This window comes from Passer montanus, unplaced genomic scaffold (genome assembly GCF_014805655.1).
Source record: "Passer montanus isolate IOZ18808 unplaced genomic scaffold, ASM1480565v1 scaffold37, whole genome shotgun sequence".
Taxonomy (NCBI): Eukaryota; Metazoa; Chordata; class Aves; order Passeriformes; family Passeridae; genus Passer; species Passer montanus.
Genome location: NW_024368485.1, coordinates 8,036,299 through 8,063,978, shown reverse-complemented (window position 1 = coordinate 8,063,978; position 27,680 = coordinate 8,036,299). Strand labels below are relative to the sequence as shown.

General features: G+C 46.1%; 1 protein-coding gene across 3 annotated transcripts in view; it reads right to left on the bottom strand.

The window, feature by feature from the left end:
* Window positions 1-784: 784 nt before the first annotated feature.
* Window positions 785-27,680, bottom strand: part of PLCB1 (phospholipase C beta 1) — a 334,392-nt gene continuing 307,496 nt past the window's right edge. Inside the window, exons 32-33 of one of the 3 annotated variants that reach the window (XM_039716851.1) lie at window positions 21,712-21,776; window positions 3,893-4,030 (exon numbers count right to left, since the gene is read on the bottom strand). In XM_039716851.1, coding sequence (XP_039572785.1) covers window positions 21,738-21,776 — 39 coding nt within the window. In that variant the 3' untranslated portion in view covers window positions 3,893-4,030; window positions 21,712-21,737. Of the gene's footprint in view, window positions 4,037-21,711; window positions 21,777-27,680 lie in introns of all 3 variants that reach the window. The other 2 variants (XM_039716850.1, XM_039716849.1) reach the window with 2 other exon arrangements.

The following is a 27,680-nucleotide window of genomic DNA, read 5'->3' as shown; positions in this document are numbered from 1 at the left end:
GTGATTTCACACCCCACTGCTCCTCTTTGGGGAAGGAAACATATCAATTTTTTTATTTTGATTCCCCCCCTTCCCCATTTCCATCCCAGTCTCATTCCTGTCTGTCAGACCCACAGCTCTGCTTGCAGCTCTGCTCCTCCCTTCCCTGCCCAGCCTCATCCCGTGCTCAGTCCACCCCGTGTGTCAGACCCCATGTGATCCAGCTGCCTCAGAGACTCTTTATTTTAACAGGTATATCCCTCAGTACACTGCATTCTACGCCTGCTTATCTCTTCTCCCAGAGAGAATTCTGTACACTGTAAATTAAATAGGGGAAGGGAAGTCAAAAGCCAAAGGAACAGATTTGGTTTTCCATGCTCTCAGTGGAAGGCCCTGCAAGGTATATTTCAGAGCACAAATATAATTGAATAGGTGATGAGTGAAACAGCTGGGGCATGGAACAGAAGTACAGGTGCTGTAATTTGTTGAGACAGTTCATTGCTAGGGCTGGAAATCACGTCCCAGCTCTCCTGCCAAAGCCCTCCTGTAAACCAACACATGTTCTTACCAGTCCATTGGCTCCTGCACACTGCTTTTTGTTTGCCATTGTTTCAGAGCAGCAGCAAGTGCTCATTGTGCTGGGAGCACAGGCATGTGCAATTCCTTCTTCTTGGTGTGAACACAAAAGCCTGCAGGGAAATTTCCCTGCCTTGTCCTGGCACTGCCCTCCTGCCAGCAAAGGGCTCAGGGTAAGGTCTCCTGAGTCAACTGAGGCTCTTGAGTCAACGGACGGAGAAATCTGGGCTTGTGTTAAGAAATTTTTATTTGTCCTTTGGATCTGTAATGTAAGCACATAAAATTACAAGTGGAAGAAACATCATGCCACAAAATTGCATAGAATTTTTACAAAAATGTGAATTATGCCTCTGAAACAATCATAGATTGAGGAACCGAAAAAATATGTACATGTTAACTGGAATATTTCATCCTACTCTGAAAGCAAATCATCAAGGACTAATCAATCACAGACACTATTAATACAATGTACAAGAGCAACACTGATTTCAAAGAAAGGCAAGCAATGATGTCCCTTTAGTTATCTGTCAGTGAATGTTTAGCTAATACATGAGCATTAATTAACATAATTATGAACATGTTAAGTCTAAAATGTCTGGCCTTCATTAGAATTTTTAAAATTCTGTTTATACTGCCAAAACCAAGCTATTTTCAGTAGTGTAAAGATATCTGAAGTGCACGACCTAGTTTAATATAGACAGCTCTATTCTATACAGCAGAAAGTCCACAATACAGCATTTCCACACATTCAACACAGAACAAGGCAAATACATAAAAGGCACAAGACTTGCACATCATAAAGACCCTTTTTTCATTATCTTACTCTAGTTCAAGTAATATCAATATTAAATGATATCGGTTTCACTGAAATAGTTTGAACGATGCAAGATGTACAGGATTACACACTACCTTACACCTGCAGAAAGTGGCACTGTACAGATATAAAAAAATGTGAGTACAGGAAATGGTCAAATACAAACGTACTGTAAAATGACTACAGCTGATAGTATATTTAACCCAACCAGTCTATTTATTTCTTATTAAATATAAATAAAAGGTTAACTGGCATTTGCCCGAGTTTCTCTGAGGACTGTGGCGAAGTCCTGGCTCCCCTGAAGTCCAAGGTTCAGAGGAGCCAGGATTTTCCCAAAAAGCCTGCGCTGTACAACGGTTCTATGATGCAACAGTTTCAGTTGTAGTATGAACACTGCTATCAGTTTATTCTTGTAATAATTTAGACAACACGTCATTTTAACTTTATAAAATGCAGCATTAAATCTCGACTCTACATTTTCAATGAGTGATTAAGATTGATTTCAAAGTGCAAAACTAGGATTAGCAGAGGAGTCACCTTTCCTAGCGTTAAGATGAAAGTCAGATTTTTGAATTTCATGTGCACTGATTTCATCATCATAAACCAGAACAGTTTAATTCAAAATATGATCTCCAAACAATGTGCAATTTTTCTTTCTTTCTGTTCTAAGTTTAAAAAGGAAACATCAAAATACTGTTTGTTTTCCAAGATTTGAACTTATATATATATACACCATTATTTAACTGAAAACTTAAGCTTGATTTGTATTTTATTGCTTAAATTTAAATAAAATAAGTTACTTTAAGTACTAAAATCCTGAGGGAATGGAAGTAAGGTAACTCAACTGTTACGAAGTGTTAAATGCCTCCCTATGAACCGATTGCTTTCTCTGACTGCTCTTCAAGCCCAGGTGCGGCCCTGACCTTGCAAAGGTGGATGTGAATGCGATTCCAGCCCAGCTCCTGGTGCAGGGAACCCAGCTCTGCAGGGTCAAGTGCCTCGAGGCCAGCCTGGGGCTTCGGGGCTGGTTTCTGCCTTGCCCCAAGGGGGAGGCTGGCCCGGGTGCCAATCCCACCTTGTCTGAGGTGTTTGGTGACTTCTGCCAGGGTGGGAATCCAGAGAACAGCGTTTCTTTACCTTTTCAAATATCCTGACTTTCACAATGTGTCTCTGTCATCTGATAGAAATTTCCCAGAATGTGCTGTTACTTCTCTCATGCATATCATACAGTACGCTAACTTTGATTGTTCTTATTTTAGCAAGTCAGTTAAACAGATTAATATACATTTTTAAATAACAGTGGTCAGGTTTTCATACTTTGCTTTTAAATTTTAGACCTTAGTAAAACTGAACCTCAGTCTTAAAAATAATGGAAGATTCTGTTAGATTTCAAATACTGTAGTCCTAAACATTTTATAATCCTATCAAATTCAGTAAGCTTAAAATATGATACTTAAAATCAATACTTTCGAGTCTGCAAAATATATATCAAATTTATATTCTAAAACTACTTTGATTTACACCACTAACACCACAAAAAGAATTCAATGATTCCATGATTATTGTATAGCAGTATAACCCAGATGTTAGCTCTCGGAAAGATTCTCCCTACTCACGGATCCCTGAAACATTTCATTTGGCCAAGAGACCACATCAGCTTCAAATAGCAACATGCTGTGTGTGCATATAGACAGATGTGTGTGCACATATAGCTATATATATCTGTCTGTATATACAAACATATATGCACTCACAGGTGTAACAAACACAGACGGACACGGACACCGACAATCTCCACGCGGGTTCTCCTCTCCGTTTTCCTCTCGTCCCCACAGTTCCAAGAATTTTCAGCAGCAAATATATGTCTCTCCATGGGATAAACATAATATCAAGACAGCAAGCCACCAGTGCTTGCAGAGCTAAAAAGGATCCAAGGTTTCAGTGCAAATGTAAAAGGATGGTACAGCTGTCAAGGTGCAGTTATAAGGAAGGAAACAAATATGATTAAGTACTGTTGTAATATTCTCCAGGATCTCTATTAGTTTGGAGCACTTTGCTCTGGCACTCCAAAAGGAAATCTGCACACACTTTTCTCTGTACAATACATTGGTCTTCATTAAACATTCTTAACAGTGAACATGGCCAGAAAATTACCCATTGTAAACTGGCCAAAAAAAAAAAAAGAAAAGAAAAATAAAGAGAAGAGGGAAGTTAACATATTAATTTTCCCATTACAACTGCACTAAGCTTTAGAACAATAATCAGATGAAGAATGAGAATGAAGACCTTTGCAGAATACTCTTTATAAAATGTTCCTTTGGGGAAATGTGCCCTTGAGTGCAGATTCCTCGTGCCTCCCGAAGCGCTCACCCCGGGAGAGCGGAGACGGGCGCTTGGGAACGGTGCGCCCCGGTGCACTGATTGTTTCTTGGGCAGTTAAAAAGTAGTATCAAACACTTTTTCTTGGTTATCTTCTTCCAATTCCTCCTCACTTTGTGGAGGTTTATGATTTGATTTTCCACCGTCAGATGCCAGGGAAGAGGGGGCAGAACTGTGGTCTCCATCCTCACTGATTTTCCCTTTCATGGCTTCCTGTACGAACTCCAGAATTTCCAAAGGCAGTCTTTTGAATTTGTCTTGATACTCCTGATCAAGTTCCACCTGCAACTACAACAAAAGAGACAAGCTGTCTTCAGGTGCATCTGATGTGACCAGTGCTACAGGATGGGGAAAGTACCACGCCAGGCAGGAGGGGAATTAACAAGGCATTTTGCACAACTCAAGACCGTACTCCCTTCTTTCCCGTATTAGCACCACGCATCCAAAGTGCCTATCGATTTCCATGCAGTCATTGCAAAGCTGGAGGAACGTGCAGTCATAAGGCTGGTTTTGGGTACCACCCTCGGGTACCCAAATCCTTCAAGTTCATGTGGATTTAACTGTAGTGGTGTCCATACTGCCACCGGCTTTGACAAGACCCCATTCAGGTGTAGTATGGATCACGGATAAGCCTTTGAAAGGGCAAGGCCTTCATTGAGCTTCAGGTAGTTAATCACACATCAAACACACCACAAACGTTGCTCTGAGAACAATGAAACAACTTGTGCCAGATTTCTTGGGTTGGAGAAACCATTAGGAAAAAGTCAGTTGTCAAAGGGAGTCAGAGAGGGAGGGAAAACAAGTTAAATTACATTTCTTAGGGCTAGATCATGGAAAGTTACATTATCGGATTAATGCAGAATGTGTCTTGGACATTACTGGGGAAAAAGTGTCATACCATCAACAGGATGCAAAAGGCATGCAGAAAGAAATCTGGCTATCAGTCTTCAGGAAGCAGTGGGTCCTTTCCCAGTATTTATTAGAACAGCCTTTGTTTTTAGTGCCCATATTAGGATCTGCACGATCCATTATTTGAAAAACATTAATGTGTATCAAAGTTTCAACTGAAGACAAAGCCAATTTTTTCATCATGACCAATATGAGCACAGCAGGAAGCAAAAGGGGTGAGTTCCAAAGCCAGACCCATTCCATCCATCTGTCCATCCATCCATCCATCCATCCATCCATCCATCCATCCACCCACCTTCTTCAAAAGAGGGAGTCAGGTTCTGCTAACTGTAGCTGCAGCAGTTTTGCAATAGTTTCTTAGGCAATTGTGTTTTCAGCTAGGTATTTTCCCAGGATTTCCAGGATAAAGGTGCTAGGAATTCTGATCCTTCAGCTCTAGGCCTGAGTCTGTCCTGTGCAGTTTCAGGTCTCCTTCACCCCACAGCTCTCAACAGGCAATGCAAATTTTCACCCGAACATTAGGTCCTATCCTAGTCTTACCATTCTTGACCTGTCCACACACCCCATGTGACTCCACCAACCACCCCTCCCTCTGAGCCCTTCCAATCCCATTCCCCATGCTTCTGTCCTGGTTTTCATCCTGCATCTCTGACTTTATTTTTGTGAGGCCTCTTCTCCTTTCTCCTGATGTGCAAATCAATGTCCTTAGCTCACCCGGTCTAGTTCTACATTCCTTAATTAGACAAATTCTGCAGCTTTTCTTCCTCAAGATCTAAGATCTGTTCTTTTTCCTTTTGGTTTCCCTGCTAAAGCTCTTTTCCTGCCTTCTTTCTGGCGATTTTCCTGATCTCCTGGCCTCCGTTTTCCACCTCAGATAAAACCAAGTCTGAGGCACAAATGATTCCATTAAAAGACATCCTGGGTCTAAAATACGTATTTCTATCAGCTAGAAATATATAGTTGTCACTGTGGTAGTTAATCATTATCCTAACACGCTTCTTCTTTTCCTGCACCCTTCATTTTCTGGCTTTATGTCTACATACAAATTTTCTGAAGGGATCCTCCTTTTGTCTCCATTTTGCAAACACTCCCCCAAGTACAGGCATCCTCAGAGGAACAGTGCCATAGGGTGGCTGGTGGAGAAAACTGGCATGTTGCTCCTCTGTGCCCAGCTCAGCAGAGCCCCAGGGCTGCACTCGTGCTGCCCAGGGAGCTCCTCAGCCCTGCAGATCCCAGTGGCACAGCATGGCAGCACTTGGGCACACTGCAAAACCAAGCCTGAACCCTTCAGGGTGCTTGGGGTTACAGTTCATGGCTGAATACCTGCCCTGCTAACAGCACACGAGTGCCCAGGCCAGAGGTGGGCTGCTGCACTCCCCCACCTCATTGCTGTAAAGGCACTTGTGAGTTTTGGGCACCTCAGGTACAGAAGAAGGTGTGTAGTATCGTAACTCAGGGAAAAGTCTCCTGGCTCTCAACTTCCTTCAGAACCTCGATCTGCTTAATTAGGTTTAAAAGCAAAAGAAGTGTTTGAAATCCCTCAGAAACTGAACGTTATGTGAACCCAGTGCAGCCACAAGCATGTTGTTAGATAACAATTGCATCTAATATTCTCCTAAAGCGCCTCCAGTGGCTAGTTCCCCCTAAGCCGAGTGCTTAATAGAAATGACATGAATCTGGAGCCACCCCTCTGCCTCCAGAGACAGTCTATGTAGATATCTAATCATGAGAAGGTTCAAGCTAGCTGAGAAGGAGCAGACAGCAGACAAGGAGGGTTGATTAAAACTGCATCAGTAAATATTAGTTTTCTTTTTGTTTCCAAAGGCTCTGTCAGTTTTCCCCTTGCTCAGTGTCCAGCAAGTCCCTCAGATCCCATCCATTCTCTGGCCCCTGAGCTACCACACAAGGTTAAAGAAACAAGCTGCCTGCTTAAAACAAGCTGCCTGCAAGTTTCTCTTAAAAGCCTCAGTGTCCTCCTGCTTGTTCTGTAGCTCACAGGGACCTTGCAGCTCACGGCCAGGAAGGGACAGCTGCCCCCCCAGCAGCAGCAGCAGCCACACACCCCTCATTTGGCTGCTGATGGCAAGACAAGGTGCCACGGTAGTGTGTGAGCAAAAACCCCTGTGCTCAACCAGCCCCTCACCAGACTGCACCCAGGGGGGCCTTCCCACTCACTTTGCTGCTCCCTTGGGTGTTCCCATCCCAAGTCCACCTACCCCAATTTCTCTGCTCTCCAGCTGCTAAACAAGGTGACCTACACTTGGAGTCAGACAAGGGGGGGACGGGCAGATCATTATCTGGACCACTGTCCTCATTAACGTGGAACAACCTTCTTCCTTCTGTTATCTCACTGCCTGCCCTCCTACAGATCCTCTGTCCTCTCCTTAACCCACAACAAAAACAACACCAATGTCACCCCCATGTAGCTTTAGTGTCCCACAGTTGGACACTAGTTCTTGTTCAGGCAGATCTCACTCCCATGTACTTCACTGACAGGCAGTGAGCTAAAACTTTAAAATTCATAGCCATCATTAGGTGTTGGCAATGGGGTCCCTGGGGACAGGAAATGAATCTGTTAGTCCCTTTTGATGGCTGTGGCCAGAAGCTCTTGAATGTGTGCTTCCATCTCCTACCTTTAATTTTTTTACCCAACAGTGCAGGTTAAAAAATGCCAGCTGATGCTCACCTCAGCTTTACACAAAACCTGCCCTGGACAAAGAGCACCATCTGCACCTGGAATCCAACCAGCACAGCTCTGAGCTGAGGGATGGACAGGAGCAGGGCTGTGCAGGGGAGCAGTGTCCTGGTGGCCAGCCAGCTGCCAGCTCATGGGCTCACGTCCCCTCCCAGCTCACAGGGCTCTTCAGCATCCTTGGCTGCAGTCGCTTTCCAAAGAGGCCATCAGTCAGGGAAAGGCCTTGCAGCCCTTCCTTGAAATGTGGGAGGGGACCATGACTATGGCTGTTCAGCTTAAGGCAAGGGAAACACGCTCAGGAAAGGAAACAGATTACTGAAACTATTTACATTCATGTTTGCACCTAGCTGTTATTATTAGAACTCCCACATGAGCAGCATGAACAGCACTGGAAGCAGTGACTGTGATCAATAAAGGATCACAGAGGCACAGGCTGTGGGTTTAGACGCTCCTGGCCAAGCCCCTGTGACTCCTGCAGCTTCCAAGTGATCTAATGAAGCCCTGTTTGCACCAGGAGCCAGGAGAGAGCAGTCAGGGGACAGGCACAGTGACCTGAGGTGGGCACAGTGAGCACAGGTGGGCACGGCTGGCCCCACAGCCCCGCTTCCACCTCCCCTCCTGCTGCACTGCAGCAGCCCAAGGGAAAGGGGAACTGGGGGAAACACGTCCAGCCCGTGTCCCTTCCTGCAGCCCCTCTCAAGTGCTGGGTGGGAGCATTGCTGCCCCTTCCCCTGCACCCTGGGAGTGAGTGGCCTTTTGGAATTCCCTGTTGCTGCCCCTTCCCCTGCACCCTGGGAGTTCCCTACTGCAAGGGCTTCCCAAAGCCTTTCCCCCTCTCCTCATCCCCAAGGTGTTCCCAAAGCCTTTCCCCCTCTGGTCCCCCAGGGTTTCCCAAAGCCTTTCCCCCTCTCCCTGTCCCCCAGGGTTTCCCAGAGCGTTTCCCCCCTGTCCCCACAGCCCAGGACAGCAGCCTGGCCTGTGACCTGCAGCATCCTGCTGCTGCTGCCACACCTCAGCTGATGCGAAGCCAACCCACCCGCCCTGCCATTCCTTCCAGCTCACCCACGCCCCTAAAATGTATCTGCACTCCAGAATAACCCAAGGGGCACTACTGACAAAGCACCTCCAGAATTAATCTTCTGCCAAAAACGTTTTGAGAAAGTGATGTATGAAATACAACCAATTATACATTTTGGTGAAAAAACCCACCAAAACACGGTTTTGTTGAAACAAAAACATTAATGATGGCCATATTTGGTTTGATGAAGTTCTTCCACTGCAAAGATTTGATATGACTCCAAATAAGTCACTTTTTAAAGTCTCAGGTTTTTCCATTCCACTGGGAATTTTTCTCTAAGGGCAGCCTTTTGAGTTTGGTGTTTCTGTTCTATCTCCTTTTAAATTTATCTTATTTTGTTTTCCTGCTGACTTTCTTTCCCTAAATGATGCAGTGAATTATGAACGGAAAATTATTCAAATCTCCTGGCTCAACAATTTAGGTAAAAATAGACTCTGAGGACTGAATAGTTCAGTATCTCCAACAATCTCAGACATTTCCAACAGTAAACTCTATTCTTAAGGTTTTTTCACCATTTTTGAGTTAAGATTTCAAATGTGAGACATTTTAAAGTTGTGTTATTTCTCCTTGAGGCAGAGTGCAGCAAAATATATAAAAAACTTACTCTTTTATATTTGATTGTTGCATTTACTCACCAGTTGAAACGCGATACTCATTTGTATCCATAATTAGCGTGGCACTGCCCACATGCAGGATATTATTTAATTCCACGCAGGCACTGCCTGTTCTTGTTGTTTTGCTGATGAGAAGCTCAAGTGCATTCGTTTCTTCTGTGCAATTTCAGCAGAATGTATTTTGACAACAGGCTGTAACTGGCCACTGCACCATTTGCAATCAAAGGGGGGCTGCAGCCTCTCCAGGGGATTTCTGTTTAGCAAAGCTCCTGTTTTCCTTGTCACGTGCCATGGGAAATGTTTATTTTGTTAACACCAGCAACACTGATATTTTCAGTGGTCAGTGTTGCCATATTGCAACAGCAGCACTGGGCTGGGATTGGGGCCCCTTTCTCACTCCTCCCCTCCTTCTCTAAATCTGCTAGAGCTACAAATACTTATTTTTCTTCCTGCAAATATTTGACCCATGTGCCTTAAGATACTTTTAAATCGAGGATTTGGGGCTTTTAAGCCTGCATCAGACAACAAATATGCATAATGTCAGCGACCTCAATTTAGCTTCCAAAATAGCTCATAGAGGACTCCCAGATTAAGGGTATGGAGGCTGCTGTTCCTCTGCTTTTCATTTTCAGAGCTTACTTAATTAGAAAGCCATTCTGGAAGGATACAGCATTCAAAGACATATGAGTAGCAAGAACTGTTAAAAGCAGATGGAGGCTCAGTAACAGGGAGAGTGAAATTGAGGAACAGAGCTCAGGGATCAAGTGATTTATAGGCAGCAATTTTTGTTTAATTGGAAACAGTAGGAGTTCCTTATTAAGGACCATGTTATTCCCTCCACTAAGCAGATTTCTGCTGGGAAGGCAAAGGAGTAACCAGTGCTCAGATGTCCCCGTGCCTCAAGGCCACAGTCCCTCTGCAGCCCTGCTGGGGACCTCTCTGCCCCGTCAGGATGGCCCAGGGGCAGCAGCTGGCAGCAGCAGGTTCTCGGGAGGCTGCTGGCCCAGGCCTGGGGAAGAGTTAACTCTGCATGCCCAGAGAGCACCTAAAGGCTCCTTGTCCTCCAGGGACACCAAGGATGTGCATAAAGGGACGTGCCAATCATGTTAACATTGGCCTTCATACAGTCTAAGGACAACACTGCTAGCCCTGAGATGAAACTATCCAGGTAGACAAGGTTTTCTCTCAGAAGGTGTGGGAGTGTGGAATCAGCAAGGGGAGCCTAAGGGCACTTGGCATCTGAGGTGGCACCAGGTCAACAACAGCAGCTGTCTTCATGCTGACTGCAGAGCTCCCATTGGTGAGTCCTGTCCTCAGGCAAGGACATCTCTGCATTTCAAACAATGGTCATTTCCAGACCATGGGGCACACCATGGGAGGCACACCAATTGCCAGACTCCTTCTCTGCCTCCCTGCCTGAGGCTGATGCTCCATGTCCTTCACAAAGGTGCCAAGGCCATCAGGTGACCTCGCCACCCCACAGCCTCCCTGCTGCTCCCCTGAGCCCGGGGCTGCTGGCCCAGCCCCAGCTGTGAGTGCTCCCCTCTGGCCCTCTGCCTGCCCAGGCCATCAGGCTGCACAGCCCGGCCACCTCCTGGCCAAAATCCCCAGCAGTGACACCAGAAGGCGGCACTGGGTGACACTGTGTCATCTGCCCTGCAGACACTGCCCCTCCCTCCCTCCTGCTGAAGCAAGGGTCTGCTCTGCCTCCCCAGGCTGAGGGTCCAAGTCCTCACAGAGAGGAGTCCCTGTCCTGCCTGCTGTGTCAGGCACTGGGCTGTAGCCCTGGGCTCCATCAGTCTGTGCCTGTGCCTTCATCACCTGCAACCTCCACTGAACCAGAGCTGGCCTCCTGGATCTGAATGCTTACAAGGCAGCTCATCTCCCCCTTCTGGGTGGTAAACCAACGTTTGCTCCAATAACTGATTGAAAATAAATGTCTGGGTGGTGAGATTGCCCATCAGTGCTGCCCAGGCTATACACATATCAAACATCCACCCAGCTGTACAATATCTCTGCTGAGACCTGCTGGGTTAGAGAAGGCCCTTACAGCAAAAGCCTAAGCTGGTGACCTTTTCCTACTGACAATTGTATTATTAGCAGCAATTTTAGATCTCTTGCATTTTCTTTCACTAAGTTATTTAAAGAGATAGCTGGTAGTGAATTCTGTGGGAGGATTTTCTTCACAGAACTCATTTCCTGTTTCTTCAAAAGTCTGGCAATTTATTCTCATGCACAGCCCTGCTCTGTGCCTCGTAAGCTGCATACTTGGAATTACTCCTCTTTCTGATGATTGTTTCATGTAACAGTTTGCTTTTGTGGATAAAATGCTTTCTTAAGCTGTCAAGTGGCTCTTAGACAACACCATAAAAGCATGACCTATGCACCTCATAATGCACATGAATAAAAATAATTTGAGCTAGAATGAACAGGAAAAAATCCCCTTTCTATGGGCATTTTAAGGGTAGATTCTGAGATTCTGTTCTTTTTCATCATCACTAGAGTAAGCTGTCTTCACTGTAAGCAGAGGAGAATCTGCTCAGTTTCAATGCAGTAAATCCAGAGAAGCTCCCCTGAAGTCTCATCTCTCAGCAGACACTGCCCTTAGTTTATTGGGGTGGATCCAGGGTAAATAGCTTGAGTGACAGAGCTCAAAGAGAGTGTCTTAGCTGGTCCTTTTTTAAAGTGCTGTCCATATTTTGGACACTGCAAAACAAACAAGAACAAAAGATCACTGCAGCCATTACTGTCTAATAAATGAGGTTTTCCCACTTCCACGATGCCTCCAAGGCAGCCTGCACACAGCACAGGCCTTCCAAGAGCAGCACTATTGTAATCCTCATCTCGAGGGGTCATGACAGTCCCTTGGAAACTCATTTGAAATGACATCTTGAGGCTACAACAGCAAGAATATATTCCAGAAATATTGCAAAGCCTGGGCAGAGCGAGCAGAGAAGGGAGGAGCACGCAGCAGCACCATGGCTGCAAGCAGGATGTCCCATGGCAGCTGCAGGGCACTTAATATTTACTGTGCTTTGCCTCAGAGTGCTGATGTCCCCCAGACAGAGATTCTGGCAATGTCTGAAAGAGGAGAGACAAGAAAAGGAACTTGCAGGTGCTTAAGGCCTCCTGTGTGCGGGCTCAGGAGCTGCTGGAGTTCAGGTCTGGGAAAAAGGTGGTGGAAGCCACAGCACAGCTTTGGATCCTCACCTAAACTGAACTCTGGATTCAGTCTAACAAAGCACTTTCCAGTCTCTCATGTCCATGTTGCTAATAGGTAATTAGAGTGTTGCCTGTTGGCAGGACATCTCTAACAGGCCCCATCTGTGCCACAGAAAATTCCCTCTGAGCCAGAGATTTCTCCTCCAATACAACCATGAAAAGGAAATAAATAATCTCTGTCTCTGTCCAGGGCACCACAGTGTTCCTGATTAAGTGTGGCACCTCCTTCCACTGCCATCCCCTGCTCTGCCCTGGCTCTCCAGCTGCTCTGAGGACAGAGCTCCAAACGCTCTGAGGCTCTGCATCTCCACACAGACCTTCCTGGAGGTGCACACTCCCTGCTGCTTCCACGCCCCTGACAGTGGTCAGGGAGGTTTAGAAGCAGCCATCATCAGCTCAGAAATAATCACACTGAGAAAGCCTCTGCTGCACTTTCAGGTTTACCCTGCTCTCCATGCCAGAGAGCCTCTGCAAGATGGAGCCCCACTGAAAAGTCTGCTTGGAAAATCCCTGAGCACTCAGTCCTTCTCCTAATATCTTGTTAAAAATGAATGTTTCTAGACTAGAAAGCAAGCACACTCTGAATAAAGATCAAAGCCTTCAAAGTTTCTTTGAAAACCTTTTCAAGCAGTTGCAGTTCTATAATCCCTTGTAACAGCGAAGGCTACTCCAAAATATTTCCTAACTCATCAACAACATGAACCTGGCCCCCTCTTTACTATTAGCAGAGACCCTTGCATTGACTCTCCCCAGATAATGAGCCAAGTTAGTGACAGACCCATTGAACAGAACAGCTAATGAGAAAAGTCCATTCAGAACCTGGCAGAAGTCTAACAGTGGAGACAGAGCTGCTATCCTCCCCTTCCATCTTCCAGAAAGATGGCTCAGTGTTTTGGCCTTTGTACTCCCAAGTGTCAGGGAACTTTTGCGGCTGGGTTTAACAATGACAAAATGACAAAAAGCTGGGTTCAAACTTATGTGCTGATGTATTTGTTCATGATTATCTAATGGCCATCAAATGGAGATGGATCATTGCTCCTGGGCACTGAGGCTGCTGAGTTTAGGGCTGCTCTGTGTTTATATACTGTGATTATCTTCACACCCCTCCACTTCCACCATGAGTTCATCCATATATCCACACTGCTCATCGTTTCATGCTGTATTACACAACACACTTGGTTTTTTTGGTGTGTTTTTTTTTACTTGAGAAGCAAAATTAGTGTAGAATTTTAACTGCAACTATTAAAAACGTTAGAGCTTAATGTAAGAGCAACACTGCCCAGTGGTTCAGCCTAATTAAAAATAGCCTGAAGGTTTTTACTCCTTGATACTACAGTGAGCTTTAAAGGCAAAACCCCTCCTCTTGCTGTCTGTACTGCTGTGACTGGATTAAGCAGTGCTATGCACCAGGAGGCTGACTGAGCCATCCTCATGATTAAGTTCAAGGGATTAATATTTCAGTTCAGTTGTTTTTCATTTAAACATTTTCTCCAAAGTTCATATTAACACTGACTGCTGCAAGCTTAGGCAACTCTCTAATTCCCCATTAAGTTTAAATGACCCATGCAGAAAACTTTATTTCAGTGATGCTCAGCAAGCATCCCACAATACAAAAATTGACAAATAAGGTAATTTCATCAAGCCAGATCGACGGGACAAAGCTGCCCAGAGCAGCCTGAACTCCTGCCTGGTACAGCACATACCCAAAGTGCAGTGCAGTCCAAGGACAGTGATTGGCTTTAATGGGCTTTGGACCTGCAGTTTGCATCTCCATCACACAAGTACAGGTGCAAACACACAGATCAAGTGAGGGAACTGCTGGCACTAAAGGGCATGAAATGCTTGCTCCTGACCCAGCAGGGATCTGGGGGAAATTGTAACCTGCCTCACAAAGGAGAGGTGCACAAGTTGTATCTCAGTGGCTCAAGGTTTTCAGCTGAAAATCACTCCCTTTTTCAGTGTGAGCAAACTGCAAAGCATGAAGGAGTGTGGGAAAAGGGACCAGCTTGCTGCTTGAAATCCAACAGACAAGAGACAGCAACTCCCACAGAGCAGGGCAGAAGGCTGTCCCCCCTCCAGACCTTGCTCTGGGCACAGCCCCACGGGTCTCCTCCAGCACCTGAGCTCCCTGCGGAAGGGGAAGGTGCTGCTCAGGGTGTTTCTCCCTACTGATGCTCACCCTGGGTGAGGAGCTGCCCCCTGCTCAGGCTGCAGCCCCAGCAGCCTCCCAGCCTGCTCTCAGGTGAGGTGGGACATGGCCAGTGAGGGGCTGTGACAGAAAATGTGTCCCAGGGCCTGTGAGGCTGTGCCAGGGAACCCTTCCCTGGGTCTGAAGTGCTCCTGAACACATCTCTCAGAGATTGCCGTGCAGCTCTGGGGCAGACCCAGGAGAGGGACACACTAACTCCTTGAAGCCAGCAGAGGCAGGACAAGGGACACCTTCAGACCTCCTTCGGACACACTAACTCCTTGAAGCCAGCAGAGGCAGGACAAGGGACACCACCCCTTCAGACCTCCTTCCCTGGAGCCCCCGTCCCCCCCGAGCTCAGTGGCACGAGAAGGTCACTCTGGGCTCCCCCACACCCCGAGCCACTGCAGCACCCCGGAGCTTCTCCCCGACCTCACTGAGCTGCACCTGCCCTGCCTCCTCTCCTCCCGAGGTCAGTGCAGCTCAGCAAAGCTCAGTTCACCACTGGGTCAAGCCTGAACCGAGATGAAGCTCATGAACTTCACTAAGCCCTTTGCTTTTTTTTCCATGGAGAGGCATGCCATCAAAATGCCAAACATGATCCCCCTAGAGCTCCACTTTGTTTTTAATCTGATTTCATTTATGTGTAGCACTATTGGTAGCTTCTCTCTTGGAAAGGTTTTGTACCATGCAAAACCTTATTTAAGAAAAAAAAACCACTGGCAGTAGAACAAAACCTCTTTCCATTACAAGAACTTATCTTTTTAATGCTCTATCAGTGTTTTATTATTATTTCGGTACTTGACATCTTCCAAAAGCATTAAAAAGTTCTTGAGAGGTCTTACAGCTTTACAGTGTATTCTCTGATGCCAATTCTGATCACAATCTAGCTGAAGATAAGTTTAATGAACACTAGAAAAATAAAGGCCTTTCATAAGTGATCAAGTGATTTGAAGAAGCAAAAGAGTCCTTTAAAACCACGTGTTTCTCGCTTTAGAGCCCTATTTTAAAAACGTGCAGAGTGCACATCTCTGCAGCAGAAATTCACCTGGAACTTGGGGAGTATTTATTTCAAATGATGGTAGACAAGTATCAGAAATGAATGAGATTATTATTGCAAAAACACCTTTTAGAACAACCACTGTAAAATGTCATCTCTTCCCCATCTCATGGAAATCTGTTTGGTATTAGAGAAATACAGACAGACATTAGATGTAGTGATGATGAGTGAATAATAAAGTCATCTGCTACTCTAAATAACTGTAAAAAGATTATTCTGAATTAGCTACAGAAGTTATTCCTAAAAAATTCTTATCACTTATGTTATTTAAACTTTCTTACATATCAATTAGTTTGAAATAATAAGTCTTTAGGCTATCTATTAATTGCAGCACTGTTGGCACGATCTGTATTTAAAATTACACGATGAAAATTAAGCTGAAGCACCAAGCTGTCTTGGCTAACAAAAAAGATTTCCTCAGCCCTTTGGATAGAGCAGGAGAGAGAACGGGGGCACAGAATCCACAGGAGAACTCCTCCTGCATTGACAGCTGCCTCCTGTCTCGGGCTGACAGGGGCTGTGCAAGGCAAGGCTGAGAGCCCGAGCTGAGGCTGCACGGCTGCTTTCCCAGACCATTTCCCATTTTCCCAGCACTTTCCCCATTTTCCCAGCACTTTTCCCAGCCCATTTTCCCAGCACTATTCTCAGCCCATTTTCCCATTGCTTTCCCAGCCCATTTCCCATTGCTTTCCCAGCCCGTTTCCCATTTTCCCAGCCCATTTTCCCAGCACTATTCTCAGCCCATTTTCCCATTGCTTTCCCAGCCCATTTCCCATTGCTTTCCCAGCATTTTTCCCATTTTCCCATTGCTTTCCCAGCCCATTTCCCATTTTCCCAGCCCATTTTCCCACTGCCTGGCAGGGCTGCTCCCAGGCAAAGGGACAGGAGCTGCCAGGACTGAGGCCAAGGACAGGCAGCACACTCAGAACAGCAGGAGAGCTGCTCCAGGACATTCTGCACAGGGTGCTGACAAACCTGGATGGGGGATTTAGAGGGTGAATCACTCCTTCACAAGGCAGGGGAGGCTGTTTGCAGAGGGATAGCTGGTCCATACACCAGGAGAAGACACCAATTTTGATTTCTCCTGCTGTTATGGCTCGAGGCTCTCCAAGAAGCCTCCAACCCACGCTTTTAAGTCTTCCTGTCTTTGCAGAGCAGATCTAAGGACAGCTCAGCTCCTCTTGTCTGCTCATTTTTGGCTTCACAGACAGACTGAAGCTACTCTGGCACTTGTCCCATTCCCTCTGGGCTGGTTCCTGCTGGCACCTGTCAGAGGCACAGCAGGCACTGCCACAGCAGCACTGACCACCAAGGGAGTTTGGAAAGTGCAGCCACTCCTTGGTAGGTGTTACCTTCCCAAATCCTCCACGCCTGCAGTGCACAGGAGCCCAAGAGCTGCTCAGAGACCTTGGAATGGCATCTTCCTGCCACAGGAATTAGAATAAAAGCAGCTGAAATGTTCTGATGGAGGGAACCATGCCTGGGAGAGAAACTTTACACCAGAGCAGCCACTGCAGCTCCTCCCTGCCAGCCTCTCCTGCTGCACCTGCAGTTCCCTGTCTCCTGCACCCTGTGGTTAATTGTACTCTTAAATAAGAAAGGCAGAGCATCCTCCTCCTAATATTAATGAGATATAGGGAGGAAGCAAGGGTGAGCACTGAGCCAGTCCTCCTGTGACAGGTCTGTGTGCTTGTGGATGCACAGACACACAATAAAAAAAGGGAAGACATCTGAGTATTTTTAAGTACATCAACATAATGACTCCACTGGCATAAACACGGGTTTTGTTGGAAAAAATCATGTTACTGAAATATTCATACAACAGATGCAGTTTGTTCAGGGAAGACAGGTACAAAGAGGACCTTTGGTGTGATATTTATCAAAGATCTGTATTTTTTTGGTGATCTCCAGCACACTGTGGAGAGGGACCTGCTCAGGGTCTCTGGGCAAGGACAGAATTGGGCATGGAAGCCCTCTGTGGGCACTCTGACAGATGACTGGTGGTGCAGCTTTACTTGCTTGCCCAGAACACTTTTCAAAAAGGATTTCAGGAGGGCACAGAATATTTCAACTTCTAAGCAGGGAACATCCATATCGACAGTATGTCCTCTCTGCTGGTGACTGGATGGAAACAGACACCTCTTCCCAGGAAGGATGTCACCTGTGACAGGCTTACTGCTTTTCCACTGAAATCAATTCCTGCAGTAGCCAACAGAGAGGACCCTGGCCCATGTAAATCCTCAAACATGGCTTGTATCACTGAATTAAATCTGCTTATGAGCTGCAACCACTACATGGCAGCTGATATTACAAGAAATTAACTCCAGTCTTAGAAGAAGAGATCACTTCAAAAGTAAAAAAGCTAAGCAATAATTTAAAAATTGGAATTCATTTTCAACCAATTAGTATTTTCAAGTGGGAGCTGCAGTGGTGCCTGTCTGAATACAAATGGGAATGAAGGGTACTCCAGGCCAAGAGGAGGCGTGGGCACTGCCATGGAGCTGGGGAGAATCACTGCAGGGTTGATTCCTTGGTGGCATGGAGAGCACAGCCCTGACAGACAGACTGACAGTGAGGGACCACTCCCAGCAGCTCCTGCAGTCCCCAGGCTCCTTGGCACTGCAGGCTGCTCTCCCCACTCCCAGCAGCATCCAGCTGCGTGGTGTGAATGGATTACTGAAATAACAGGGAAGCATTTCATTGCTGCAAGTCAATCCCATCAGGAATACTGATTTCTGAAACTCAACCTCTGCTCTGGAAACTCAACCTGCCAAATATTCAGCAGAAATCAGGGAAGCATTTCATTGCTGCAAGTCAATCCCATCAGGAATACTGATTTTGAAACTCGACCTCTGCTCTGGAAATGGAACCTGCCAAATTTTCAGCAGAAAGGAGCATTTTGAGGGCAGAAATGCTGCACTGAGATCTCACCAACCTGTACAGCACCTGCAGAACAGACCTGATCCCAGCAGGCACTTCTGCATTCACTACAGGAATTACCTAAGGAGGAGCACACATGAGTGACTGTCAGCTGGCTCCAGAAATGCTAACCTTCAGTACCAGCAGGCTGGGAAATCATCTTATGATGAGCCCTATGAGCTCCACACCATATGTTTTATTGAGGCACGAACACCTCCCTGGTGGAAATGAAGCTGTCAGGGTGCAGGATCATCCCCACAGGCCATGCAGGAGCTGACCCTGGCGGCTGAAGTTGTACTGTGCAGAGTTCTGTATGTGTGCAGCAGCTTCCAAAAGACTCAGCAAATTCCAGGTTTAGGAAAAAGGACAGCTTGATCCTACACAACACTTGGATATGGCTGAAGCTTCACTGAAAAACTCCCTCATGCACTTAAGTGTCCATTGGAAACACAGCTTAAAGAATGAGGAAAGTGCAGCAGGAGCTTTTAGGTTCTACCTTTTAGACTTCCTAAAAGCCATTCCTATCCAGCAAAAAAAACCCCTAGTGCAAAAGCTTAGAATAAAAAAAAAAGCTGCAGGTTCAGACCAGGCTTACCAGGCTTGTAAGTCTACACTCTTTTCTTTTTCTTTCAATATTTTATCTACTGCTGACAAACAAAACTGTGCACTGGGAGTTCTTCCTGTAGCAAACATTTAGGTAATTTCTCTAGATTTCTGCATAGCTATTAGCGTGGCTTAGAAGGATTCTGTGCCTCTCCTGCACAGAAATACTCTCTAAGGTGATTGATCAGTTTTGTTCAGCCCAAAGCCAGTGCTTTACTCCACCAGAGCAGGAGCTGAGATATTCCTTTCTGGCCTGCAGGAAAAATTTTACTCCCTTCTTCTGCCCTGCCTGCCCTCCCTATGCTGGTACTTCAGAGCATCCCAAATGCCTTGTCCTGTGTATGTAACAGTGAGAGCTTAGAACACAAAGGGGTGAAAAAACTGTTTCTTCCCTTCAACATCATTCTCAGGTTTGCTTTGGTGTGAGGGATCCCCTGCCCCGCTCTGGAGCTCCCTGAGTGCTCCCTGGTGCCAATCCACTTTGCTTCCCAGCTGTCATGCACAGGCAGTGGCACTTCCACCAGGCACAGCTCCTGACCCCTCACACAGCCTGAGGCAGGGTGAAGGAAGGACTAACTGCAGTGGTGTCATGAGGAGTTACTTTCACTACAGGAGGCTTTTCTCTGGGATCTGCTTCCCTTTTAACTGTGCAGGAGCCATTGGATTTGCCTGGGTTCCCAGAACCCTCCCAAGATATCCTAACTTGACCCAGGCAGGTGATATGAGGTTGGTCCCATATTATTTAAAATATAAGTGATGTGTGACGAGAACAGAGTGAAAACAAGTTCTGGTTTTTTTAAATGTTCAGGGAGCTGTTTCAAGGCAGCTCATCTCTATTCCCATCCTCCTCTTTTCAGGAAAGGAAGACAGCACATCCCTCAGGAACAGAAATCAATATTCTCCTGTCACTTAAACACAAACAACAAAGAAATCCCAGTCCCCTGGTGAGCAATTGCCAGTTTAATCTCGCCATCCTCAGTAAGTCACTCCTTTACTACTGTGGAGGTGCCAACATATTCATTATGGGCTCTGCTTTCTTTGTCACAACCACTGTGCTCAGGAAATACACGTTTAGTTCCCTTGCCTGTGTCCAAGAGGAAAACAGCACTCATGAAATCAGGGCCCCACCTCACAGTTTTAATCTCCAACCCTGCCACAATAAGAGAACTAAACAATACTTACAATTGTGTTATCTTTAACAAGCATTTGAGAAAAATGTTCACTTCTTATGCAAGAGTAAAAACCTGTAAATAAACTGCAGTGATGTGAATCAACACATGAGGGATATGGTGGGGTCTGTGTGGGCAGGGCAGGTGATTCACAGAAAGAAAAGCCTGACAAACCAAATTTACAGTCACTTCATAAAGCAAACTTGGCACTTGCCTTTCTGCAAAGCACAGGGCTCAGTCTGTGCTGTGCAGGGCACACATCAAACACCCAGAGCTGGTTCCCTCTTCCTTCCAGGGCATGTCCATAGAAAGGGATGTGATCAGTACTTAAAAACCCAACAATACCCCCAGACAGGCTGAGAACAAACACAGCCCTCACTGAGAACCATGGCAGTTCTCTCCAAACAAGCAAAGCATATCAAAGCAACCCGGAGAAAGCAGTAGGAGTGAAGTAGTAAATAAAAATCCAAAGCAAGCAGGAGTCCCTGATCTAGTGACAAAGTTGTGGCTGACTGCTGCCCCCTCGAAGGGAAAGCCCCAGCCCTCCTGGCATGGCTGTGTTTGCAGGAGGATGCAGGAAGGTTGCTTACACATAATCATGTCTCCTGACTGACAACACACCTGAAATAATACTTCATTCCACCCCCATCTTGTCATCATTAGCCCTTCCATAAAGCAATGAAGAAAACTCCCTTACTTTAATCTACTTTCATCTTTCTTCCAGGCTTTGCCTGCCTTTCCTCAATTGTCTTCTGTTCTCTTCCTCCTCCCTGAAAAAAACACCCTCTTACCTTTTAGCCTTCCCCTTTAGGCTTCACTAATCCTGTTTTGCTGATCCCCATTCATCAGTTCTTTCTCTTTGTACCCCAATTCTTCCTTCTGCTGTGCTTCCCTGCTTAATCCCATCTTTATCCCACACTCCGCTGTCCCAGATGACAAATCCCTAATTTATCCACTTGGCAAGCTTAATCTTCAGAGGTACCCAGGATTCCTCCTTCAACACCTTTCCCCACCTCCCACTTCTACATCCAAATGCTCTCAATTCCCACCCCCACATCAATCAATCCGTGTCCTTTACCTCCAGAGAGGAACTGCACAGTGCCGGGTGCTCTGACGTGACAGTACTGCAGCTACTGTGAGCAGAGAACAGAGGGAATCCCCATGCCCCCGAGGCTGTGGCAGGAAAGCTGGGACAGTCATGCTGTTACACGCAGCCCCTGGTGGCTGCACCGAGGGGGCAGAAGCAGCAATAAAAACAGGCAGGGAGATGATGGAGTGGGGCACGACCCGAAGGAGGCACGAATCGCCTGCGCGCTCTCGAAGGGATGTCATGGTCAGTGGCAGCTCGTGTTATGCAGCTAGCAGGTAAGAATCAGGGCTGGAGTTGCTCAAAGGTTTCAGAAAAACCACCAGGCAGTTAATTGTGCATGATCCTGACTTGGTTTTGACATGTAAAATGAAAACAACATCAGCATTACTGGATAAAAAGGGGAATTTTTCACTCACTTTCACTATAGTCTCATATTCCATTTCTACTTCTGTTTTTCCTCTACTTCTTGTTCTTCTATGCTCTTTAAAACAAAACCAAGGATCATTTCAATTTGAGGTGATTAACAATTACTCTAAGCTGAAATGACATAATTCTGTGCATTACAGTAAAGCAACATCTCTTTAATCTATCACTTAATGAAAAAGCAAAGATTACTTCATGCTTCTGTGTGCCGGCTCATTAATATTTGACTAGGTACACATTAGTCAGAGAAACAGTCTATTCATCACAACCTGGCACTCCATGCTACGGGAGGAGTACTCCAATATTCCCCCCGTGTTAGGAGGGACATCCAGCTTTAGTTAAGTTGCAGCTTAGGCAGGTTGCAAGGAGTGGCACTTCTTTCTGGGAGAGGGGAGGAAGTGTGGCAGAAGGGAAACATGAGCACCAGCCGTGCACCCGAGGTGTGTGCTGGAAGGGACACCCTGGCCCTGGATGTGATCACCCCTGGTGCCACAAACTCAGGGCACTTGGCATGGAAAACCCCCAGGACAGGAGTGTCACTTCTTTCTGGGAGAGGGGAGGAAGTGTGGCAGAAGGGAAACATGAGCACCAGCCATGCACCCAAGGTGTGTGCTGGAAGGGACCCCTGGCCTTGGGCTGTGATCACCCCTGGTGCCACAAACTCAGGGCAGTTGGCAGGGAAAACCCCCAAGGACGTCCCCAAGTGCTTACAGGAGTGGAGCTGCTCAGCCCATTCCCTGGAGTCAGTCCTGCAGGAAATGTTGGGACACGCTGCTCATGGAGCTGCCACCACTGCTCCCACCTTCAGCCCAAGCTGCTCTTTGACTCTGGGGCTGACCTTGGGTCTGGCAGCTCAAGGGACAGCAGGACTCTCAGATTGTCCCAAAGGCCCTGGTGTCCTCTGGCATTGTCAGATTGTCCCAAAGGCCCTGGTGTCCTCTGGCATTGTCAGATGATTGTCCCAAAGGCCCTGGTGTCCTCTGGCATTGTCAGATGATTGTCCCAAAGGCCCTGGTGTGCTCTGGCATTGTCACATTGTCCCAAAGGCCCTGGTGTCCTCTGGCATTGTCAGATTGTCCCAAAGGCCCTGGTGTCCTCTGGCATTGTCAGATGATTGTCCCAAAGGCCCTGGTGTGCTCCAGGACTGTCAGATTGCCCCAGAGCCCCTGGTGTGCTGACTCACTGCATCCTGCACCACTCTGAGCACCCTGAACTCAAACTCTCTCTCTTGGAGAGACCTAAGGTCTGGAGCAGAGAAGTCCTGAAGGTAATCCAGCAGCAACCAAAAAGACACAAGTTTGTTCCTTAGTTCTTGCAGTTACTAGAAGATGGCTATGAAATTATAGCCAGGGAGTGAAAAAAATCCCTGACTTTTTGGTTGTTGCTAAGTGCAGTCCTTAAAGAGCACTGCCGTGCCATCTGCAAGTGGCTGCAGCACGTTCCCTTCTCTGCTGAGCTAAATAATTGACAGTCAGTATTAACTGTCTTGTCTTACTCTAAAATCAGTGTTATTTCAGCAATAAGTGATTTACTGCCCCAAATGGTAGCAATTGCATGAGTCTATCACTGAACTTGGTTCTGTTTGCAGAAGTTAAATCACAGCTCTGTCATGACAGGGCTGGTGCCACCAAAGTCTTGACACTTCCCACATCATATATTTACACTTTATCCTGTATTCTGGACAGTTTTGATCTGCATTGTCCAGGGGCCAGAGCTGCAGTGGCACCCCCTGTCACACCCAGGGGACACGCAGGTGACAGCCAGCCATGGAACAATTGCATGTGAGCTCACTGAGGTAAGCTGGGCTTTGTCTTAGGTGTCAGGTTTGTTATGAATGAAACTGAAGATGGAAACCTTTAAAAAGAAATACAAACAGACAATAACACAAAATAAAGCTTCTCATTTCAAATGTAAAGGTGAAATAGCTTAGAAACCGAGGTAGCACTTTTAATATTTGTTACAAAACATTTCCTCTCAAAGCATTTTCTTAAACTGAATACAATTATTGAGTCACTTCCTTGGTAATGGGTGAAGAAGCAGAACAATATGTCTGAGCACTGTGTCCTCATTTTACTTCCATGCAGATTCATAAATCCCTTCTAATTGAGTCACAATGCAGGCAGAAAACGCCATTAGCTAACAACTGGCTGGATTTGATTGAAAAGCTGTGTAAGGGAACCTATGCCACCTTCTCATGCTGATGTGCAGCAAATGCATGAAATGGATGTGTTAATTTTCTCCTTGCAGTCTCTGGCACCGTGGCAGCAGGGGCGTGTACAGCTGTGGCACGAGCACTGACACAGAGGGTGCCAGGAGATACACGTGGGGCACAGGATGCTCAGGAAGTGGGTGCCACTGCCTGTGGCAGCTTGCACCATCTTGACATGCAAAATGAACCTCAATCATCAGCTGAGCAAGCAGAAGGTGACAGCTTAGAAGCAAAGAAGGTGAAATGTAAAGTGAAATAAGAAAGCTACTTTGTTTGGCACAGTTCCTTAGCACTCCTCCTGATGCACTTCATTTTCCTGCCCCTTTGATCTATGCACCTCACTGGTTCTGTGCTCCCACTGACAGACAAATCAGTAAAGCAACTCACAGAAAATTGGCAATTTTTACTAAATTACATGCAACTTTGCAGCACAAAAACATTTTGTTGCTGGGGATGTTGGCCCAATTACTTCAGTGAGGTTTGTAGCTACTGAAAGCAGGTTAAGGTTTGATTAAAAATTCCCTTAAAAGCACTTTTGGAAAACACTACTAAGCATCCTCTTGCTAAATTTCTTAGTTTGTGCAACATGAATACTTTTCCTTTCTTTTGGCACCGTTTTTAGCCAGCCTCCCTGTTAAAGAGCACGTTTTGCTTTGGAAAAGGGCTGTGTGCTTTGTGTGTTGTGCTCACACACCAGGATTTGGGTGTGCAAAGGAGGCTATCCAGGCTTTACCTACCTGCAGGGTGAACATCAGAAATAAGTAAACATTTCAACAAAAAGCAACATTCAAAATTGGTAACAACCCCCCCTGTACTTAAGCAAAGTGAGGAATTTTCCCCTTGATTGGCTTTACCTACCTGCAGGGTGAACATCAGAAATAAGTAAACATTTCAACAGAAAGCAACATTCAAAATTGGTAACAAACCCCCCCTGTACTCAAGCAAAGTGAGGAATTTTCCCCTTGATAATTTACCAAAACACAGTCCATGGAAAGTAACAGAGATATCTGGGTAGCATGAATTCCACAGGCAGGGGAAATCCCAGGGTTACCAGATAGAACCTGATCAGCTGTGAGCAGGGCATGCACCCCTCAAAACCTCTGGTTTTTGTGGAGCTTTTAGCACTACAGTCTGTGCACTGCACCAGGGGATGCTCCTGATCCAAGAGATGGCAGTGCAGCAGAAATATATCAGATATTTACCACAGCTGGTTTGGGAGCTCCAGGCATTGCAGCATAAGAAAGAGAAAGTCAGAGAGAAACACAGGGATCAAAACAAACACTGAATTTTTCAAGCTCTTTTCTATTCTCATGGTCACGACTGCACTTGCAAAATTGCCTGGTTTTGAAAAATCCTGAGCAACTTCTTGATGGTGGTGTGAGCTGAACCCTTCTGTTTGTACAGACATGGCTTAAAGCAGCTCTTGGTGAAATCTCTGACTCAGAGGTAAGAAAACACAGAAAACACACACTCTCCCAAATCATAAAGCAGCCATATATCTGTTGCTTTTCTTAGTGCTGAGACAACATTTTAGGGAAGACACACACAGAAACCAGATGCAGAAGAACACTGATGACAAGGGGAAGTGTTAAAACATTATCTGCTATTCAGTCACTGCTACCTAATGTGGTTTCCCAGAAGCTTTCTGGAGACACCTCCAGAAAGCAATCCAGTAAACGTTTAAGATTTTAAAATATGGAAGCTGAATACAATCTGATTTATCTGATGGTCCTGGATGTGTCCTCACCTGTGCAAAGGGTCACCAAAAAAAGCTGCACTTTATATTTCTGGTTTCCAAGCTGTCATGAAAAGCTGCACTGTGTTCCCAGTAGTTGTGCCATTCCTGTAAAGAACTACTGCCATAATTAGTCAGGATTTCTCTTCTTGCTGGCACACAGAGTCCTGTCAGTGCCCACAATAAATTGTGCTGATCTAACACCTCCAGCCAGCTCCTGTTAATGGGACTGTTCTTCACAATTATCCACTAATGAACCTTTAAAACCACACTGAAGAAACGTGTCTCAGGGAGAAGAAGGAGGAAACTGCTTGTCCACAGGAGCTGCCTCACAGCACACAGTTTATTCCCTCAGTAACTCTAGCTGCTCACAGACCCACCTGCTGCTGGCAGGCACCTGCAGGGGTTTCTGACACCACAGCAGCACAAAGCCCCACTGAAGAGGGCAGGGAAGGTTTGTAAGAGCAGTTTGAGGGGAGATGGAAACATTTTACCAAAAGTGACCACAGATTTTTAGCAATGAAACGTTCCTGCCTAGTGCCTTCTGCAGCACTCTGCTGCTCCCAGCAAGGCTCAGCTGACTAAAGGATACTTCTTCTCTGGGGGCAACTCTCCTGAAGCTCTGGCCAGCTGAAGGAGAAGCAAGCAGTGCTCACTAAGCTGGGAAAGCCCAAACCCTCTGGAAAGCAGCACATTCTCTCCAATGGACCAAGAAAAACTTTCTTGCTCTTTACAGAAGCAGTCCTGGCCCACGTGCCTAACCCATGACTCCTTCCCAGGCTTTCCTTCCAGCTTTGTTGTGTGTGTGGAGTCCCTCTTCAATAGAATGTGTCAGATGTGCTTTAGGCTCCTTTTCTGTAGGTATCTACTGAGAGAAGATGAATTGCCATTCAGAAAACAGAAAAGCCAGGGGCAGGGGATGTGCTTTCCCACAGTGTCACCCACAGCAGGCTGGCACAAACACACTCAGGACAAAATTCACCTCGTGGCAACACAGAAACAGCACAGAACATTTAAGGCAGCAACTTGTATTCATATTCTGCAAGCTGTGAGACCCAGTTATATTCTCATTTTCCCTGGACCAGAGAAGATCCTTCACATCCCTGTTACAGAGCCAGCACGGATCTGGGTTTGTTTATCAACTGATCCAAGACTGACTGTGTAGCAGGCAGAGGAAGAATTGCAGGAGGAAGAGTTTGATCTCCCTCAGTGAAACAATAAAAAAAAAAAATCAGATTAATTCTGCTGCCTGTCAGTGAAAATGTCTGGTTTAACAGCAGTATGTGTGGAACCCACCCCGTGCAATTCCACTCTTCAGTCACACACACAGAACACAGCTGCTGCAAGAACAGTGCTCAGAGACACTCCTGCTTCTCATCCTGGGCAAAGAACATTCCCTTCCTGCTTCATATTGACTATTTTAGACATAACCTTTTAAAAAACCTGCAATTATACAGCAGCTCCATAAATGCCAGAAGATTAAGTCAGAATATGCATCTTTCAGCTCAAAAAAACCCTCCCAAACCTCAAATGTCCGAGCAGAGCATCACTGAAATTCTGTCTGTACAAAAACCAATCATTTATCACCTTTACCATTTGTGGCATAACATTTACTAACTTGTAAGCTAGACAGAGATCAAGAGAATGGACTTCATTTCTCAGAAGTGTATTTCCATTAATACAGTGAAAGTTAGACAGAGAAAGTCCAGCCTGGGACTCTGACCCAGAGTTTGTGTCCCTCTGGTCCAGCAGGAAGAGTTGATGCCCTGTGGTTATGAGGCCACCAGATTTTTGTGACTATCCCATTGCAGAACATGAGCTGGAAGTCTCAAAGGTTCACTCATTTAGGACACAGGTTTACTCCACTGAGGCCAGTCTGAATTTTGCTACTGATACAGTCAGACACAATAAGAACTCACTCCCCATCCCACGGATGCATTTGGCACATTGCCTTAGTCTGAGAGGCAGCTCAGCAACCCCTGTGAATCAGCTACATCACAAAGGAGTGAAAATCACTT